Consider the following 21,286-nt stretch of genomic DNA (forward strand, 5'->3'; position numbering starts at 1 on the left):
TGTTGGTGAATTTGTAGTTGTCACTTCAAGAATTTTCAGATGTACGTGCACAAATTAATTTTACAGGTGCAAGTAGTAGTTCATCACTGACTGCATGCCTCACTTTGCTTGTTAATATGTGTGGGGGGGTGGGGGGAGTAAGTTGTCAAGAACATGGGTATATATATATAGAGAGAGAGAGACATCAACTAAGTAAAGCAGACATATGAAGTCTGAACAGTTTTGACAAGTGTACTCTGAACTTTTGTCAAAAGTAAAACTTTTTTTTGTTGTTTCCTACCAGCTGACCGAGAAAGCAGGTATGAGGAAGAGGAGGAGCAGAAGCATAACAAACGAAAAGGCTCAGGACAGAGCTCTGCTCCACCCAAGAAAAAAAAGAAGTAATCTTGAAACTTTACTGGCTGAACTTTACCCACTCGCTCAGTGGGTCACAGACTGTGTTTTCACACCAAATAGTGACTTATTGATTCTAGTTTTCTTTATGTTCACAAGTTTATGGACCAAACAAGTTGACAGTTCCAAACCCAGACCTTCTTGAGTTTGTGTTCTAGAAAACTGCATCTTGCTCTGACATGGTTACAAATGTGTGGATATGCTCTCTGCTGTCCATTTAAAGACTCTTGCTTTTTTGAGAGCCACGTGAGCTGTGTCCACTGTCAGTACAGAGTTTGTTTCCTATACATCTGCCTTTTTTTCCTTTGATGGAAAATTCTGATACGAGAGTTGCTTATTTTATGTGCAAGGCTGGAAAGCACATTTAATGGCCAGGTACCTCATTGAGAGGAGTGTACAGACTTCTGTCTCGGATTGTCATTCAGTGTTCATACTGATTATCTGCAGATTTTTTTTTGTCAGATATCTCATCTTCCCCACCCCATGTTTTGTTAACTCTGATAATTTTGAAAGAGCAACATTCTATTGAAATGTTTTCTTTTAATGGGACTTTCTGCAGCTTTTGAAAGTGAACAGTACTTGACTTTGCTACTACTCAATTACTTTACGTTTGAGGGTCATTTAGAAAGCCCTCATTCCTGTTTACTTTGCGTCATTGTACTGCAGTCAGATGACCTATGGACAGATTTTATTGGAAGTGTTTTATAACTGCTGATCTCAGTCAGTGCCAGTTTCCTTGGTATATGTAGTTTGGACTGTGTGTGTCCCCCGCATATGCAGTATGCCTAGTCACACCGGACAGGGAGGAAATAGACTGGTGTCACTTGCTGTAAAATAAAGTAGGATGTTTTCCTGTATTTTGGTGGGCATGAATTCAAATAAAGGTAGATGGCAGTCTTTTCTGTGGATGAGATGGTGCATATCTAGCAATTATAGCAAATTTACAGACTGTACATTTTTTATATTTGTTCTTTGTGCTATATTTATCATTTTGTTTGCTGAATTAGACTATTTTAACTTTATCGCCCATCACCCCATTTCACTTGGGATGAGTAAAACCTATGCTGCAGATTATTGTCTGTATAAAAATTTGTCTTATGCAGATTTTCTTAGATGTTATTACAAATGCCATTTTCACCTTTGGAAAAGAAAACAATAAAAATGGGTTTTTGTACGTAAATATTGCTGTTGTCAATGTAAAATCCTTCAGAAGTCATGAACAGTTGCTAACTTTCAGTTATTCTGAAATTTCTGTAAGCCACTTGGTAGCTTTTATTTATTTTGAATATCCCCATAGCAGGTAATACCTCTCTGGCTCAGCTTTATATAACAGATCCTGCTTTGAATGCCTTCTGCTATTGCTAACTGTTTTGATTTCCTCTTCTCATACCGTTAACAGAATTCAAGGTAAGCTCATCAAAAGGATCACCGCTGCGTAATCATAGGTCAGAATCATCACAGGTCAGCTGTCCAGCCTGACCTCTAAAGTTCAACTTCCATAGAACAGACAGTCTCCACGCTGTGCTGAGGATGTTGAATAGAGAGAGAAACACAACATCTGCAATCTTCACTTTTTCTCTTAATCCTGTATTGGATAGTCTGTCAGCCCCATCTACATGACTTAAGTGAGAAATACTCTTTGGAATGATGTTTTTCTTGCTTATTTTACCTGATCTGTTGTGCATTGTATATTGCTAATATTCTTTGCTTCTGATTCTTAGATAGTTTTCTGTGGGCAATGACACCCCAGAAAAGATTATCAACAAATATTGTGGTCAGCAGAAGCCATCAGAGTGTTTTCAGATCTAGAGCTTGTTCTTTGTAGGAGGCAACAACCCAGTCCTTTCAGCAGGGAGTACTCTTAGAAAAAAAGGGATTTGTTTCATATGGTTTAAAAATCGTAGGGCCTTATATTAAGTAATGAAAGCTCCTTTGCCCTTGGACAGCGGACATCAGTCCCATGTATGATTTCTGTGGAGATTCCTCAAAGCAAGCCAGAAAAATACAATGTTTGGTAAAGAAAATAGAGACGCAAAAGACGCTAGCAGCTGAGGAAGTAGGTAGGTTGCACAAAACTTGAAAATACACACACACACACACACACACACACACACACACACACACACACACTCTGCATCACAGTGATACTTTCTGGTGAGCCTATGTCTTTAACACCCGTTTGCTACTGCTGTCAGCTTTCAAAGCCCTCTGAAAGCCGAGTGTAGCGTGTTGCCTTCCCAGACCTCTATAGAGTCAGCAAATACATCACATCCAGATGCTTTTTTCCAGGTGTCCACCACTGACCGATATGTAATGCAAGCCATAAGGGAAGCCACTGCCCTGCCAGACTGTGCCCCCCCCCCCCCCCGCTCCATTTTTGTTTGAGATCTTACCCCTGGGCTATGCACAGCTTATCTTGTAGTCAGCTTTGTTTGCATACAGGCATTTCACAAAGGAATGGTGGGATAGCATAGCATAGGGCTAGTGGTGCATTACCTCCTCTGGTATACTTATTCACTTCAGGAGTGTTCGCCATGGGTAGGAGGAAGAGAAACCATTCTCCTGAGGTATGTCTTTGCTCTTAGAATCACCAGAGGAGAAGACCACTTTGGGCAAACAGTTTAATTGGGGGGGGGGGGGGGATTTTAAATGGCAAGGTTTAAAGTTTCTAACACATTTCACAAACTTACCTAACCAAAAGGATACATGGTCTAAACATGTAATTCGTGGATCAACTCAAAGTCCTGTCACTATAATCTATATCCTACAGACTGCTAAGAGCTGACCTGTCAGGTACGCGAGGCATCCCCTGACCCAATACTGATGGATTTACTGCACGTCAGCAAATTAAATGGCAACAGGAATACTCTGTCTAGGGATCTGAACCTTTTCTGCAACACCAGCAGAATGGTTTGGAGAGAAGGGTATATACTGCAAAGGATACCACTGCTATGGAACAGACTTCCCATCCACATAAAACAAAGTTCATCCCTATTCATATTCAAGTGCAACTTGGACCTAAGGCTGATAAACAGAAACATTTTCTCTAGGACTGCCCTCTGTACTACTAATAGAGGCAGCTACTACATGCTTTATCACCATGCATGGGTCCCCTCAAATTATCTGTATGATTCCAGTTATTCTAATTTGGGATGATACATAATTATCGACCATGAGATGGGGAAGGCTAATCTGTAACCAAATGGGATAGGTTATTTCAAGCACAAAAAGGGAAAAATGGCTAGTTAAAATGACCCTCAAGGGCAGCTATCCTACTAGTTAATTTTGAACCTAAGAATCCTATAAAATATATGTTAACCTCTTAGAGAATGGCAAGTCATACCCTCTTGTCTACCAGGCTTTTGAAGATGCCTTTGACAGTGCATGAGCAGAGCCACACTCCCATGTCTTACCACCTAGAAAACCCAATACGTTTTACAGGGAGGAGGAGAAACCCATGATTAGCACAAGCTACAGGATTTAATCCTGAACACTAATAAACACCTGTGTGGAGTTTGCATTGATGTTCTATGCGTTTCACTGTTGCAGTCATCACCTGTGGGTTATCCCTGTGGTAGCGGTTGGCTGGCCAGCCAGAATACCAGAGTCTGCATCGGCTGCTGCCGTTTGCTGACTGACGGCAGGTCGTCAGTGCTATAAAGCAAGGCAGCCGACGCCATTACATTAGTCTTTCGTGCCATGGAGCCCATAGCAGAAGTAGTTTGCAAGTGTGCCGGTCAGTCGCTACCAGAGTTTGAATTACAGCTGAAAATGTCTAAAGCTTAAGTACCCTGTTGGTGATCCTGTTTTCTTGCGCTAACCAGTGTCCAAAAAAGTTAATTGTCTGCCTGTGGAAAGCAAATCCCACACTAAGACTCCATTCATACTGCGTCACTTGTTTAGGCCCAGACCATGACATCCCCTGTTGCCGGATGTTCTTCGTGTTTCACTGTTGCAGTCATTACATTTGGGTAATCTGCTAGCAGGTTGCCCTCAGTCGGCCTGAATTCTAAAGTCTTGGATCCTGCGTCAGTTGCTGTCTCTTCCATGACATCAGGTCGTCAGGGGTATAAAACAAGCAGCCGACACCATTTTCTTTAGTCTTTCTTGCCGCACGGTGCCCGAAGCAGAAGCATTTCACAAGTGCCAGTCAGCAGACTCCTGAAATATTCGAATTTGAGTTTCAGAATCGAAGTCTTCACTAAAGCTAAGTACCCCGTTGGGGAAACTTTTTTCTTGCTCCATACCGATGTCAGAAAAAGTTAATAATTGTATTACTTGTGGGAAGCAAATACCTCATAAGGATTTCCATTTATACTATATTCCTTGCCTAGGCCCTGATCACAATGTGTCTGGCTGTCGGTTTTGTGCTAGATTTAACCAACGCACTATTAAGTGTCTGTATATTTTTACCTCAAAGTATTTTGGAAACCGATTTAACTACCCAGAAATGTCATCGGATAGCAATCCGACTACCGGAATACATAAAAAATGCAAAGAAAAAGACAGAGAGAGACAGTCTAGGTCCAAAACAGATGAAGTTTCTCCTAAGCCAGTCACCCGGTACTCAGTGAGGTGCTTTCGCAGCCACTGATACCTGCTACTTTAGAGTCGCAGGCCCCTACCGACACCCATGTGGAGTCCGGCATGCCAAGAGATACTCAAAGTATTGGACCCACGGATGTATCTCCCTCAGATGGGTCCGGAGCCACTGAGCAGGCACTGGCTTCTGAGGGTGTATTCAGGCCTCAACATCTTTATCAAACCAACAGCTGCAAAACCAAAGACAAAAGCAACTTCGAAAACTAAAAAAAAACAACGCATGAGCCATGTGTACAGGCCTCTATGCCTAAAAAACAGATAATCAAAATGGCTGAAGACCTTATTACCTTGATCAGGGATTCCCATCCCCCTCCAGATAACAGGCCTAGGCAAGACACTGGTTAATGAATCTTCAGATCAGGTTTCTATTTCTTCTGGTTCCTCTTCTGATCAGGAATTTATCTGTACCTCCCTATTATGAGGATTCTGATGCAGAGGAGTCTGTACCATCTGCATCACCTCCTGAGGATTATTCATTTGGAGAAACCTTGCATTCTTTGAGGGAGCATTTTCACTGGGAGAGTCAAGATTTCTCAGAATCAAAAAAGAGGCTCATGAATTTCCTTCTCCCTCAGCACAGGCCTTTAGCTATACCCCCTGTTTTAGACATTGTGGATGATGTGTTTCCGAATTCAAGCTTGACCCCTGACCCCTTACCTCCAGCTCCCAGCAAGCCTGACAGATATTACAGGGTCCCTGACTCTCTCAGATTTTTATTTAGAAACCCTGCTGCTGACCCTGAAACTATTTCACAGGGTCCAAAGGGTGTTAAGACCTGAACAGCAAAAACTCCTACCCTTTCTGACAGAGATTCAAGGACACTGGATAGATGGGGAAAAAGTTTATACATCTGCAACCTTGGCAATCAGGGCCTTAAACTGTCAATTTCATATGCTTAAGTACCAACAACATGTTATGGGATTGCTGAAACAGAAAATGATGTTGATTTCTGAATGTGCAGAAAATAAGGAATTGCAGGAATTATTGCATGCAGCTGAACAAGTTGGCAAGCATATTTTGCAATGTGGTTTTGATTTCTTAGAGGCCTCCTGCAGGGCCGCAGTTACTGGATCTGTGATTAGGAGGCATGCCTTGCTAAAGGAACTAAATTTGCTTGATCATGTTAAAGCTAAATTACTAGATGCACCTTTACAGCATGATACTCTGGTATTAAAGCAGAAGAGGTTTTAAAGAAAATGGAAGACTAAGCTAAGTCTATGCAAACTGTAAGACTTCTTACAAGTGCAGCCACCAAGATTCAGTAGACAGTGGCCTACGAAAAATTAGTCTTTCCTGTGTCAGAGCTCAAAGGGGCAAATCCAGACACCCTAAGGGTTCCAGATACCAGGCACAAGATTCATACAGGTCAAAGCAATGGGGCGCTTCCACCTCCAAATCTGGAGGAGATAAGGCGCAAACCTACAGAAAACAGTCCCAATGACTTCCCTCTGCCTTCAAGCACCTAAATTTTGGCAGCACCTTTGGGGGGGAAATTAGCACTTTTTGCTCAAAATTGGCAGCTAATAACCCAGGACAAAGTATCACAGGGATACAGATTCCATTTCCATACTCTGCCAATGGCAAACGGTTGGCCACATCTGCCAAAAAATCAATGGGCAGAGGCACAGAAACAGGTTACGTCCCTCATGGATATGGGGGCCATTTAGACAGTACCAGAACAGGAAAAAGGACAAGGTTTTTACTCGACCATTCTTGGTACCCAGAAAGGACAAGGCCTGGCGGCCAATACTGGATTTATCGATTTTAAACACACCTGGACATTCCAAAATTCAAAATGCTGACTTTGCAGCAGCTTCTGTCCATGGTGGGCAAGAATGCTTGGATGGTGACATTAGACCTAAAAGAGGCATACCTGCATGTCCCAATAAGGCAATCGTGCAGAAGATACCTCAGATTCAAGGCTGGCTTAATAATTACCAATTCCTTGCACTGCCCTTTGGCTTATCTACTGCTCCCAGGGTCTTTACAAAGTGTCTGGCACCAGTAATTGCATTTTGCAGACAAAGAAGTATTCAAATATAACTTACTTGGATGACTGTCTCATTCAAGCAGAGAACAAGGACATTCTTCAACATCTGGCGTTTGTGAAAAGGTTTCTAACATGCCTAGGGTACACAGTAAACGAAAAGAAATCACAACTGGTACCCTCACAAAAGGTAACATTCCTGGGTGCTAGCTTGCATACAACTGCCCAGATGGCTTACGTCAAGTCAGACGAGCAAAGGCAACTGAATTCTTACTTCAAACTGGCAACAAAAACCCAGTTGTCTGCAAAACAAATTCTGTAGGCTTTGAGCTTCATGGCATCCAGCATCCTACTGATTCCATATGCAAGACTGCGTATGAGGAAACTTCAATGGTACCTAAAAAGTTTATGGAGTCCACATTGTCACAGTCTGGAGACCATGATTCCTCTCATTCCCTGCCTACAAAAGGAGTTTCTATGGTGGGCAAAGGCATATCACCAAAACATGGGATGGGCCTTCACTCTACCCCCTGCCTGCCAAACCTTAACAGACGCAGCTTATGCCTGAGGAGCCCATATGGCAGGAAGATGCATTCATGGCATATGGACCCCAAAACAAATGCATCTATATATCAACCAGAAAGAGATGCTAGCTGTTCAAATTGCCCTGACAGCTTTCAAGGACTTAATTCATCCAGGACAACTACTGATAAAGATGAACAACACCACGGTCATGTGGTATATAAACAAGCAGGGCGGCACGTACTCGTACCCCCTTTGCAGATTAGCTATGGCACTGGGGGACACAGCTTTGACTTACCAAATACGTCTTCAAGCTCAATTCCTGCCAGGAAAGCAAAATACTCTGGCAGACTATTTAAGCAGAAACCTTATGGATCCTCACGAGTGGAAACTAGATCCATAAGTCTTCAGCATGATGAAGAAATGGGGGAGCCCAGACTTGGATCTATTTGCCTCCCCTCAAAATTATCAGTTGAAAAGATTCTGCGCAAGGTCTTGTCACAGACAAGCATGGAAGGTGGGTGTCCTATCCTTCAGTTGGAAAACCTATCAGTTTACGCCTTTCCTCCACTGCCTCTTCTTCCCAAGGGCCTCCTAAAAGTCAGTCAAGAGAAACCAAAGATGATACTAATTGCCCCGGACAGGCCCCGCCAATACTGGTACCCAGTCCTAAGGAACTGGTCTCACTAACCTTACCTCAAAAACTGTCCCAGCAAAACAATCAGATCCTGCGCAATCAACTCCAGACACTGAACCTGGCAGCATGGCTGATCATGTAGTTATACAAACAACACCCCTCAGTAAAGCTGTGATGGATGTCATTTTGGAAGCCAGAAGGCCTAGTACTAGAAAATCTTATGCTGACAAATGGAAGAGATTCTGTGCTTGGAATCCAGCACAAGGAACTGATACAGCAGAACCAAATATTCCTCAGATATTACAATACTCGACTGAGATGCTTGACAAAGGCCTATCCTTCTCATCAATTAAAATCCATGCCTCTGCCATTTCGTCTCATTACAATACAGAGCCACCAATCTTTTATCATCCTTTAGTAAAGCAGTATCTTAGAGGAGCCAAAAATGAAAGGCCTGCTCAATCACCAATATCTGCATGGGACCTCAATTACCTGTTGGAAAAGCTCACCCTGCCTCCATTTGAACCAGCTGCTACTGCTGATATAAAGTTTTTATCATGGAAAACAGCTCTGCTACTAGCAATTTACTTTAGCAAGAAGAGTCTCAGAGCTACAGGCCCTCATGGCTGTGGAGCCTTTTATCATATTTTACCCAGACAGGGTGTCTCTGTGGACAAATCCAACATTTATGCCTAAGGTGGTTTCCAGTGTGGCTCTTAACCAAACTATTCATCTGCCAACCTTTTATCTAAATCCGCAGAACAAGGAGGAGAGAATTCTGCATTCCTTGGACGTGCACAGACAGCTAAGATTCTTCTTGAGCAAGACTAAAGCTCTAAGAAAAACTGAGCAATTACTAGTGACATATACTGCAGGATCAGAAGGAAAGGCTATTTCAAAGCAGACTATTTCGAAGTGGATAGGCCACTGCATTCGTTTATGCTGCTTACACCATGGTAAGCCTGTGCCCAAGGGCATTAGGTCTCATTCCACCAGAGCTGCAGCTACTTCAGCAGCCTTTCTCAGAGGAGTACCAAGCAAAGACATTCTAGAGGCTGCTACTTGGAGTTCTCTTCTCACCTTTACAAAGCATTATCATTTGCCTCTACACTAAGTCCACGGCAGGCTTTGCCACTGCAGTTCTGCGGGGCCTTATAGCCGCACCTAATGCTGTTTAGCTCCAGCCTCCCAACCATAGCTTTGGGATTCTACCCAAATGTAATGACTGCAACAGTGAAACACGAAGAACATAGTACAGTTGTGTACACTTACCATAAGTGTAGATGTTAGTGTATCCACTGTTGCAGTCCAGGTTACCCGCCCGCCATCCCCCTTTCATTCTGGAGTTTATCTTTCCTTCTCTATCTTCTACAACCTATGTGGTGTATTTGCTTGTAGATGAAGGTAAAGTTTATATTGATGCATGTATGTGTGTATGTATGTATGTATGTATGTATATATATATATATATATATATATATATATGTATATATATATATATATATGTATATATATATATTTGCTACCTGTTGGGGGGCACCTGACATCTGAGGCAAGAAAAACTAAAGAAAATGGCGTAGGCTGCTTGTTTTATACCCCTTATGACCTGACTTCATGGAAGAGGAGACGGCAACCGACGCAGGACCCAAGACTTTGGAATTCAGGCCAACTGAGGGCAACCTGCCAGCAGATTACCCAAGTGTAATGACTGCAATAGTGAATACACTCGAACATCTACATTTATGGTAAGTGTACACAACTGTACTTTCTTTGTGTTTCACTGTTGCAGTCATTACATTTGGGTTATCTGCTTGCAGGTAGCCCTCAGTCAGCCTGATTAACAAAGTCTTGAGTCCTGCGTCAGTTGCTGTCTCTTCTTCCATGACGTCAGGTCATCAGGGGTATAAAATATGCAGCCGATGCCATTACATCACTTTCTTGCCGTGTGTTGCCCGAAGCAGAAATAGTTTGCAAGTTCCGGTCGGCCGACTCCTGAAATTTTCCTTTTCGAGTTTTAGAACCGAAGTCTTCAACTAAAGCTAAGTTACCCCATTGGGGAAACTGTTTCTTGCTCCTTACTGATGTCAGTAAAATTTAATAATTGCATTACTTGTGGAAAGCAAATACTCATAAAGATTTTCATTCGTACTGTATTCCTTGCCTAGGCCCTGACCACAATGTACCTTGCTGTCAGTTTTGTGCTTTATTTAATCAGTGCACTATCCGTTGTCGGTATATTTTCACCTCAAAATATTTCAGTTCTCTGTTTAATTATCCAGAAATGTCTTCGGTTAGCCATCCGACTACCGGGATTCCAAAAAACACAAAGATAAAGACAGAGACAGGCCGCCGAGGTCCAAAACTGCTGATGACGCTTCTCCTAAGCCAGTCGCCAGTTCACTGGAACTCAGTGAGGCGCTTTTGCAACCCCTGGTACCCACTACTTCTGATTCGCAGGCCTCTAGTGAGACCCATTTGGAGTACGGTATGCTGCGAGATGCTTCAACTATATGGAACCCGCGGATGTCTCTACCTTTGGGTCCGATGCCCGCTGTGCAGGCACCGGCTTCTGAGGGTGTGTTCAGGCCTACAAACTTGCATATTAAACTGATGCCTCCTACTTTACTTAGGCCTATATTTCAATCCATGCCTAAAAAACTGACACCCAGGCCACATGCTCAGGCCTCTATGCCTAAAAAACAAATGATAATGGCTGAAGATCTAATAACTCTAATCAGGGGAAGCCACCCCCCCCCCTTTAAGAGGCCTAGGACTGAAGTTGATTATGAATCTTCTGATCAGGATTATCTCTTTTCTGATTCTTCTGATGACCTGGATTTGCCCTTATTTACTTATGAAGATTCTGATGCAGAGGACTCCATTCCCTCTGCTTCCCCTCCTGAGGATTTTTCCTTTGGGGAAACCCTACATACTGTAAGGGAGCATTTCCACTGGGAAAGCCAGGATTTTTCCGATTCAAAAAAGAGGCTTAGGGATTTCCTTCTCCTACCTCAGCATAGGCCTTTAGCTATTCCTCCTGTACTAGACATTGTTGATGATTTATTTATTTATTTAAATGTGTTGACCGGGAGTGTCCGACTGGACGTAGGTCCATTTTCAGCGGAGGCCCGGGGAGAAAAGCTCCACAGTAAAATAAACAGACAGTAGTTACATTGGATTACATAGCAATTAACAATTTAACCTAGCAATTACAACATATTTACAGATGAAGAACATAGTACATCAGTAGACAACTAGAATCTTTACCTATGAAGTACATAAGAGACATTAACATATGTTACAATGAGAAGTTCCTGCTGTATAATAAGTACTAGGCTTATGAGCATCTGAGCTTGCTATATAATCAAGGTAGTTAGTGGAGTGGAAAGAAAGGTAATGGTTGGATGGGGTGGATGATATTAGAGTGGGAGTTGCAAGGGCATAGCCAGCATGTTTTTAGGTGTGCTTTTAGTAAAGTTTTGAAGTGGGTACATGATGGTACGGCGGTAATTGTGGGTTGGGAGTGAGTTCCATAATTTGGCTTTGGCGCAAGAGAATAATGCTTCACCAGCAGAGTTATTGGCTTTAGTGATCTGCAAGTGATTTTTGTTGCTGGATCTTAGTGGTCTGGTGGTGCGATAGGGTTGGAGTAGATTCTGGAGGGATGGGACATTTAATGGATGGTTCACTAGTTTGTGGCCGAGTGAGAGTTGATACCACTGAAGGAGGTGAGGGAGTTCAAGCCAGCCCAGTTCAGCAAGTGAGAGACAGTGGTGTCTACGGTAGGATGCCCCTGTGGCGAATTTGGCAATTTTGTTGTAGCAGGTCTCTAGCTTGTTTAGATCACATTGCCTTAGGTTGGTATATATTGGAGAGGCATAAAGTAGAGTGGAGATAAGGTGTGAATTTGCTATTGAAATCTTTGCTGCTTTGGTGAGAAATTGCTTATGTCTGTATAACGCTCCTAGTTTTTTGTGGACTTTTTTTATGGTCATGGATATGTGAATGTCAAATTTTAGTTTATTTTCTATTTCCACTCCTAGCAATTTGGGTATGTTCAGTTGGGTATATAGTGGTGTTGTCTTTTGCTGTGATAAAGTGAGAGGAGTTTTGAGTATGTTTGGTGGGTTGGAAGATGAGTAGTTTAGTTTTGTTTGGGTTGAGTATTAATTGGGCATTGGATAACCATGTTTCAACAGAGGAAAAGGCTTCCTGTGTGACTTTTTGCAGTTTTGGTAGGGACTGGGCTGAGCAGATGGTAGAGTCATCTGCATATTGTATGAGTGTGCCATGTTTGGTGGCAGAGGCTAGATTATTGGTGTAAACAGAGAAGAGTAGGGGTCCAAGGATGGATCCTTGGGGAACCCCTATGGAGACAGGTAGTTGGGGAGATATGTCATTCTGCCAAACAACAGATTGTTGGCGGTCAGACAGGTAACTCTGAAACCAGTTGATGACTGATTGTGAGAAGGATAGGTTATTGAGGACAGAGATAAGTTGTTTGTGTGGGACCATGTCACATGCTTTAGATAGGTCTAGGAAAGTAGCAGAGGAGAGAGAGACATTGTTTTTATGCTGAAGGATAGTGTTAGTAAAGGAGAGTAAGGCAGTGGTGGTGCTATGGTTTGGTCGGAAACCATGCTGAGAACTGGAAAGGAGGTTGTTAGTAAGGAGGTAGTCTGAGACCTGAGAGTGTATGCATCTCTCTAGTATTTTGGAGAGTGGAGAAAGAATAGCTATGGGGTGGTAATTGGTTAGTTCTGCGGAGGGTCCGGCTTTGTGGAGGGGAATTATATGTGATACTTTCCACAGTGTGGGAACGTAACTTTCTGACTGAGATCGGTTAATCAAGATGAATACTGGGTAGGCCAGAGCATCAGCTGCGATTTGTAGGTATTTACTTGGGAGGTTGTCTGCTGCTAATTTGGTGGGTTTAAGTTTAGTTAAGAGTTTTTTTTTTATGTTGGAGGTAGGTACAGGAGAAAAAGAGAAGGCAGTGGGGAGATTACTAGTTGAAGGTGTGGGTTGGAGGGAAGGGGGTTGTGTTTAGCTAGTGATCGTATGGTTTGGGTGAAGTGTGTGTTGAATGAGGTAGCAATATTTTCTGGGGAGTGAGGGATGTTAGGAGGAGGGGTACTGACTGTACCTGGGTGGAGGATGGAGTTTATGGAGGACCAGAATTGTTTGGGGCTGTGTTGTGAGGAGTCTAGGGCAGCATCTATGATGCTTTTTTGGAATCTAGTTTGGCCCCTGAGTCCCTGTCTCCTGCTCTCAGAAAACCTGACAGATACTACAGGGTCCCCGAGTCTCTCAAGTTCCTTTTTAAAAATCCTATTGCAGATCCAGAGAATATTTCACAGGGGCCCAAGGGCATTAAGGCTTTTACTGCTAAAAATCCTACCCCTTCTGAGACTCCAGGGTGCTGGATATATGGGGTAAGAAGGTTTACACTTCTGCAACCTTGGCCAGTAGGGCTTTAAACTGCCAGTTTCATATGTTAAAATATCAGCAACATGTTATTGGACTGCTTAAACAGAAAATGATGTTGATTCCTGACTCTCTGGAAAATAAAGAATTACAGGATTTAATGTATTCTGCTGAACAAGTTGGAAAACATACTTTGCAATGTGGTTTTGATTCATTAGAGGCCTCTTGCAGGGCTGCTGTTACTGGGTCTGTGCTCAGAAAGCATGCTTGGCTTAAGGAGCAATCTTTGCCTGATCATGTTAAAGCTAAATTGTTGGATGCTCCTTTAAATCAGGACCGCCTGTTTGGCAACAAGGCTGAGGAAGTTTTTAAAAAGATGGAATATGAAGCTAAATCTATGCAAACTGTTAAAGATTTTTTTTACAAGTTCAGCCTCCTAGATTTAGTAGGCACTGGCCCTGTAAGAATTGGTCCTTTCCAGCCCCTTCCAGGTCTTCTCAAGCCAAACCCAGACGCAGAAAAAAACCCAGGTTTCAGTCCCAGGGGACCCACAGAACTAAGCAGTGGGGGGGGGCTCCACTTCCCAATCTGGGAATAATTAGACTCCTCCCTATGGTGAACTGTTGCACTGACTTCCTTTTAAAATTTTCAAGCACTTATCAACTGACTGCCCCTTTGGGGGGAAAGATTACTCTTCATGCAAAGAATTGGGAACTCATTACCCAGGACAAATGGGTTTTAAATATAGTGTCCCAGGGATACAGATTTCACTTCCACACGTTGCCAAACCCAAGCGGGTGGCCGGACCTACCCCCAAATCAGTGGACAGAGGCCCAATAACAAGTACTTTCTCTTTTAAGCATGGGGGCTATTCAACTGGTACCAGAAGAGGAAAAGGGTCAAGGTTTCTACTCGAGACTTTTCCTGGTACCCAGAAAAGACCATTCATGGCGTCCTATGCTGGACCTGTCTACTCTAAACACCTTTTGGGAGATTCCAAAATTCAAGATGCTGACTCCGTCACCAATTACTTCCTATGCTAGGCAAAGATGCCTGGTTGGCAACACTAGATTTTAAAGAAGCATACCTGCACATCCCAATCAGGGAATCTTGCAGAAGATACCTACGCTTCAAAGCAGGCTACACGCACTATCAGTTCTCTGCACTGCCCTTTGGCTTATGTACTGCACCCAGGGTATTCGCAAACTGCCTAGCTCCAATTATTGCATTTTGCAGGCAAAGAAATATTCAGATATACCCATATCTGGACGATTGTCTAATTCAAGCAGAAAGCCAGGACATACTTTTGAATCATCTGGCCTTTGTACAAAGGGTTTTAACTTGGCTGGGGTACACCATAAATGAAAATAAATCACACCTGGTAAGCTGTCAACAAATTATATTCCTGGGAGCAAGCTTGAATACAACTTCCCAGATGGCTTACCTCACGCCAGAGAAACAAATTCATTTGACAACCTACTTCAAACAAGTGGCCACAAAAAACCCTGCTATCTGCAAGACAAATACTGCAAGCCTTGGGGTTTATGGCCTCTTGCATTCTTCTAATTCCATATGCAAGACTGCATATGAGGAAACTACAGTGGTATCTAAAATGCCTATGGTGTCAGCATTCTCAAGACCTGGAAACAATTATTCCTATCATACTTTGCCTATGCCTAGAGTTCCTTTGGTGGGCAGAGACCTGCCACCAAAACAAGGGACTACCTTTCACACCACCCCCTGCTGCCCAAACCTTAACAACAGACGCATTAGATTGTGCATGGTGGGCTCACCTGGCAGGGAGGGAAGTGCATTCAGGGCAAATGGAACCCAAGTCAAATGCACCTGCATATCAATCATAAACAAATGTTAGCTGTACAGAATGCTCTGACAGCCTTCAAGGACCACATTCTTCCAGGACAACTAATGGTAAAGACAGACAACACCACTATGTGGTACATAAACAATCAGAGGGATGCACATTCTTCCCCCTCTGCAGACTAGCCATGGCATTGTGGAACACAGCCTTGAGCTACCAAGTGCACCTACAAGCTCAGTTCCTGTCAGGAAAGTTAAATACACTGGCAGACGGACTAAGCAGAAACCTCATGGACTCACACGAGTGGAAACTGGAACCAAGGATTTTCAACATGTTGACAAGCAAATGGGGGAGCCCAGATACAGACCTGTTTGCCTCTCCCCAGAACTACCAATTGGACAAAATTTGCACAAGGACTCACCACAAACAAGCCTGGAAAGTGGATGCTCTGTCCTTCAGCTGGAAAAAAACCATCAGTCTATGCTATCCCCCCTCTGCTCTCCAAAGTACTACTAAAAATCAAACAAGACAAACCAAGGATGATTTTGATTGCTCCAGACTGACCGCGCCAACACTGGTACCCCCTTCTGCGCAGTGTCATGGTTATCTCCATTGCACCCGTCTCAGACTCCTTCCCTGCTGTCTCAGCAGGAGAACCAGATTCTGCACCCTCAGCTTCTAACACTGAACCTTGCAGCCTGGCTAATTACTTAAACCCACCCTTTTTATCTTACAGGAAACCTGTTGTGGATATAATTTTAGAGGCTAGGAGGCCTAGTACTAGAAAATCCTATGCTGAAAAATGGAAAAGATTCTGTGCCTGGAACCAATCTCAAGGGATGAGCACAGCAGCACCCAATTTACCTCAGAAGTTTACAATACTTAACTGAGATGCTTCACAAGGGCCTGTCTTCCATACCTCAGCCATTTCAGCTCATAACACAGAACCTCCCCTCTTCTCTCATCCACTGCTCAAGCAGTTCCTCAGAGGGGCCAGAAATTTGAGACCACCCAGGACAGCTCCAACGCCACCCTGGGACGTTAACTTTGTCTTGGAGAAACTCACTCTACCTCCTTTTGAGCCAGATGCTATTGCAGACTTAAAATTTCTTTCTTGGAAAACAGCTTTTCATTTAGCAATCACTTCAGCTAGAAGGGTATCTGAATTACAGGCCCTTATGGCATTAGAGCCTTTCATCATCTTTCATGCGGACAGGGTGTCCCTCAGAACCAATCCATCCTTCATGCCCAAGGTGGTATCCAGTGTGGCTCTTAATCAGTCCATTCATTTGCCAACTTTCTTTCCCAATCCACCAAATAAAGGGGAATGGATACTGCATTCCTTAGATGTGCATAGACAACTTAGATTCTACTTGGACAGGACTAAACCTCAAAGGAAATCTGAGCAGCTGCTGGTGGCATTTGCTGCGGGGGCAGAGGGGAAGACTATTTAAAAGCAAACCATTTCTAAATGGATAAGCCATTGCATTCATTTCTGCTATAAGCACCATGGAAAACCTATCCCCCAGGGGATCCAGACCTAACTCCACCAGGGCTGCATCTACCTCTACAGCCTTTGTCAGAGGTTTCCCTACCAGGGACATCCTAGAAGCTGCTACCTGGAGTTCTGTACATACCTTAACCAAGCGTCATTTGCCAATTTTCACTAAATCCAGAGCTGGCTTTGCCACTGCAGTCTTACAGGGCCTTATAGCTGGCCCCAATGCTATCTAAATTCCTCCTCCCAACCATAGCTTTGGGAATCTACCCAAATGTAATGACTGCAACAGTGCAACTCTAAGAACATAGTACGTTGTGTCCACTTACAATAAATGTAGATGTTCAAGTGTATTCACTGTTGCAGTCCTGGTTACCCTCCCTCCAGCCCCCTAACTTCTTTTGGCTATACCTCTATTTTCCTTTACTATGCTTAAAAGCCTTTTTGGTGTATTTGCTTTTTTGTTGGAGGTATATATTTGTGCTTTTATATTTAATTGCTTCCCATTAGGGGGGCACCTGACATCTGGGGCAAGAAAAACTGATGTAATGGGTGTCGGCTGCATGTTTTATACCCCTGACGACCTGATGTCATGGAAGAAAGGACAGCAACTGATGCAGGACCCAAAACTTTGTTAATCAGGCAGACTGAGGGCTACCTGCAAGCAGATAACCCAAATGTAATGACTGCAACAGTGAATTCAGTCTAACATCTACATTTATGGCAAGTGTACACAACTGTACTTTCTATGCCCTCTTTATCACGAGAACCATTTGTCGTAGAGCTCTTATTGTAGCCATATTTTCGTCTTTCGTCTTCGCATTCCAAAATGGTATCCATCAGCCAACAATCTGTAGACGTTCCAAGAAAACCTAAGGCTAAAGATGGAGAAGACCACACAAGGAATTCAGTGAGGCGCCTTTGCAGCCCCTGATGCCCAATCCATTACCTTTGCAGGCCTCTACCGAGACCCTTTCAGAGTCCGGTATGCCTCAGAAATCTAAATCTTCCGAGCCTTTGGTTGTGTCTCCCTTGGTTGGGTCTGGAGCCGCGATGCAGGCACTGGCTTCTGAGGAGGTTTTCCACACTACCGAATCTAGACACAAAAAAGATACGTCCTCATTCAACTACCATTTCTCTCAGACCGATGGATACTCTTAGGCCTAGAAGCAAGGTTACTCCTAGGAAATCTACCTCTAGCCACCATTTTCCTCTTGCTCCACCACCCCAAGCTCAAATGCTTAAAATGGCGGAGGATCTTATCACCCTTATCGGGTAGTCAGGCCACAATTTCTGAAAGGAAAACAGACTTTTATCCCGAAATATTGACAGAACAGTATTCTGAGGAGTCTGATTATTCAGATTTTGAAGAGGAACAACAACCTCTGACTGCTTATGAGGATTCAGATGCAGAGGAATCCATTCCTTCTGCCTCCGTACCAGAAGATCTTTCCTTTGGGGAAACCCTTCACACCCTCAGGGAACATTTCCACTGGGAATCCCAGGACTTCCCTTAGTCTAAGAAAAGACCGAGTTTCTTGACCTGCCCCAGCACATACCCTTAGCTATCCCCCCAATCTTAGAGGTGGTGGATGATGTCTTCGATTAATCCATCCTGGCTCTTGACATCATCCCACCTGCTCCCAGAAAACCTGACCGGTATTACAGGAGTAGTGGATTCTCACAAATACCTGTACAGCAAATCTGCTGCAGACCCTAGAGGTCATTACACAGGGACCAAAAGGAGCGTAGGCTAGTTCTGCAAAGAATCCTATTCCTTCTGACAAGGATTCCAGAGCTCTGGACAGATGGGGTAAAAAAACAGTATACACTTCTGCAACCTTAGCTATCTGAGCACTCCACTGTCAGTTCCACATGTTAAAATATCAACAACACACTTTGGAAATATTAAAGCAAAAGATTTCAACCTTTCCTGACTGTTCGAAAGAGATTTACTGCACTCTACTTGTCAAGTGGCCAAACACTCATTACACTGTGGATATGATGCCCTAGAAGCCTCAAGCAGGGCAGCAGTGTCAGGATCTGTCATTAGGAGACCTACATGGTTGAAGGAACAGCCTCTCCCTGATCATGTCAAGTCTAAATTAATTGATGCACCCTTGGATATGGACCGCTTGTTTGGAGTAAAAGCTGAAGATGTGCATAAAAAGATGGAAAGGGGTGGGAGGTTGGCATAATGGTCAAGGTGTTTACCTTACAAGCATAAGGTGCAGGGTTTGATTCTTGCATGGGGTAATTGGCTAGGCTGAAAATAGCCCACAAGGGCAGTTAGCCTAGTACTAATCTATGAACCTATGGAAGACAAAGCAAAATCTATGCAAACAATAAAATATTTTTCAGGTACAACCTCCTAGGTTCAGCAGGAGTTTTCCCTCAAAGCACTGGTCCTTTCCCACACCTAGCAGACAGTGGCAAGGTAAGCCCCGCAGGGACAGACCAGCCAGACTGCTATCCCAGGGACAGCAGAGAACCAAACGGTGTTAAGCACCTGTTTGATTTCCTGCCAAGGGGTGTTTCATATAACTGATTTGTTTGCAGTTAGAATTCTGTAGAATCTCCTTGCTCCTTTATCTGTTTAAAAAAATTCATTTTGTGGCTCACTGCTGCTGTTCTGCTGTGATTAAACATTTATGTAGTGTTTACTGTCTAAAAGAGTGTAGGCTAGTAGCTGTAGTATTGTTCCCCACCCTCCCTGTTGGTGTCTTGCTGTTATACTTGGTGGCTTTGCAGTTGCCTGCCCCTACTGTAAATTTGATCTAGGGACACTCCTCCCAGTCTAGTGTCATTAGCTCATTCTACCTAATACAGAGTGAACATTTGAGAAGGTTAACCCACTTAGTTTCATAATCTTGAATTATCTTCTGCTTCTCCTCTCTCCCTTTCCTTTGCAAAAAAAAAACTGCTTAGAATTGCCGTGTTCTGCTTAACTGTAACAAAAGAAAATTATGCTTGTTTACTACCTTTATTGTAAATAGTCTGGTCCAGATACAGATTTGCTGTATCCAGGACTGTTTGTAAGCTTCTGAGGCCCCCAAGCCCGTCAGTGTTGGAGGGAAGCCTGCTAGCTTATCAGTGGGAGTGGTAAGCACTAGGTAACCTATCTACCACATAAGGAGTGGTTTCTGGCCCAGAAATTGTAGTTATTGTCCGTTTGGGCAATTTTTCCACTTCTCTCAACTTTCTGATTTAAAAACCCACATTTGCACTTGTTTCTTTCCTGTAACTAGTCTAGTTCAGATTCTTAGTTTTAGCATTTGAATTTTATTCGTGTTCAGCACTTTTGTTGTAAGCACTACATAAAATACAAATTACTACAGCACTCAACCTTCTTCATTACCTAAAGGAAAACAGTTTTTGTACTTCCTTTCCTCACTTGCTTAGAGAAAATCAGCTCTTGTACTCACTCTCCTCACTTGTCTAGAGGAAAATAGTTTTTTATTCTGGCATGTCCAAGGGTCAGCTCCCAGTGTTCTCTCCTGTCTATCTGATGAATCTGGGCATCTTGGGGCAATGTAGCAATTGCCTCATGTACTGAGACAACCCTCTCCTCCTACCACCCAGCACTACAACCTGTGAGAGATGCACTTATGTAGCCAAAGCTCTCTTCAACCAAGACTGAACTTGACAGTCAAGAGTAGGTAAACACTTGCACCACACCACACTCATCACATAGTCCCATTAAACGTACACCACCAAATCCACACACAAAAACACAAAAACATTCGCAGAGGCTCTCAATAATCTGCTCAAGCAACAGAGACCTCCAAAGCAGAAACCCAAACAACCTCAACCCCCAACACAACCCAAATGAGACACAACCCACAGACTCAGTGTGCCACTGAACCACAGCCCGTAAGGCAAAACAACGTACCCAACACACTAGTCATAGGTGACTCTATAGTCAGGTACACTGATATCCCACTCACCAGGCTAAACAAGGAGAAGGTTACTGTCAGCTGCCTGCCGGGTGGCAGGATCCACCACATAACCCACGCGCACTGGTCATGCCACAAGTACAAATATGACTGTCATTGTCCATGTTGGTGTGAACTACCCGAGATGCACCTCCCTGGGCTATGTGAAGAGACATGGGAAGAGCTCTCCAATCTTGTAGCTCAGGCAGGTATGACCCTAGCCCTGAGTAGCATCCTGCCATCAGCCACAGTGCAAGGACAAAATGATTGACTTCAACAATTGACAAAGTTTCTGGTGTCATTCTAAGGGGATCCAGTGTCTGTCTGCCTGGGATGACATGGTCAATAGACCACAATGCTTTGCCAGAGATGGCCTGCACCTGTCTCCCCTGGGACTCCGGATACTGCCTAAGGCTCTTGCTGCCCCTATAGTGCCTTTTTTAGGCAAGGTTCAAATGACAAATTC

General features: G+C 43.5%; 1 protein-coding gene across 1 annotated transcript in view; it reads left to right on the top strand.

The window, feature by feature from the left end:
- SUPT16H (SPT16 homolog, facilitates chromatin remodeling subunit) overlaps window positions 1-1,573 on the top strand; it is a 3,088,153-nt gene extending 3,086,580 nt beyond the window's left edge. Inside the window, exon 25 of the mRNA XM_044058195.1 lies at window positions 284-1,573. Within this exon, the coding sequence (XP_043914130.1) occupies window positions 284-384 (101 nt within the window). The 3' untranslated portion in view covers window positions 385-1,573. The remainder of the gene's footprint in view (window positions 1-283) is intronic.
- Window positions 1,574-21,286: the final 19,713 nt, after the last annotated feature.

This window comes from Protopterus annectens, chromosome 16.part0 (genome assembly GCF_019279795.1).
Source record: "Protopterus annectens isolate FY-2018-M chromosome 16.part0, PAN1.0, whole genome shotgun sequence".
NCBI classification, from domain to species: domain Eukaryota; kingdom Metazoa; phylum Chordata; order Ceratodontiformes; family Protopteridae; genus Protopterus; species Protopterus annectens.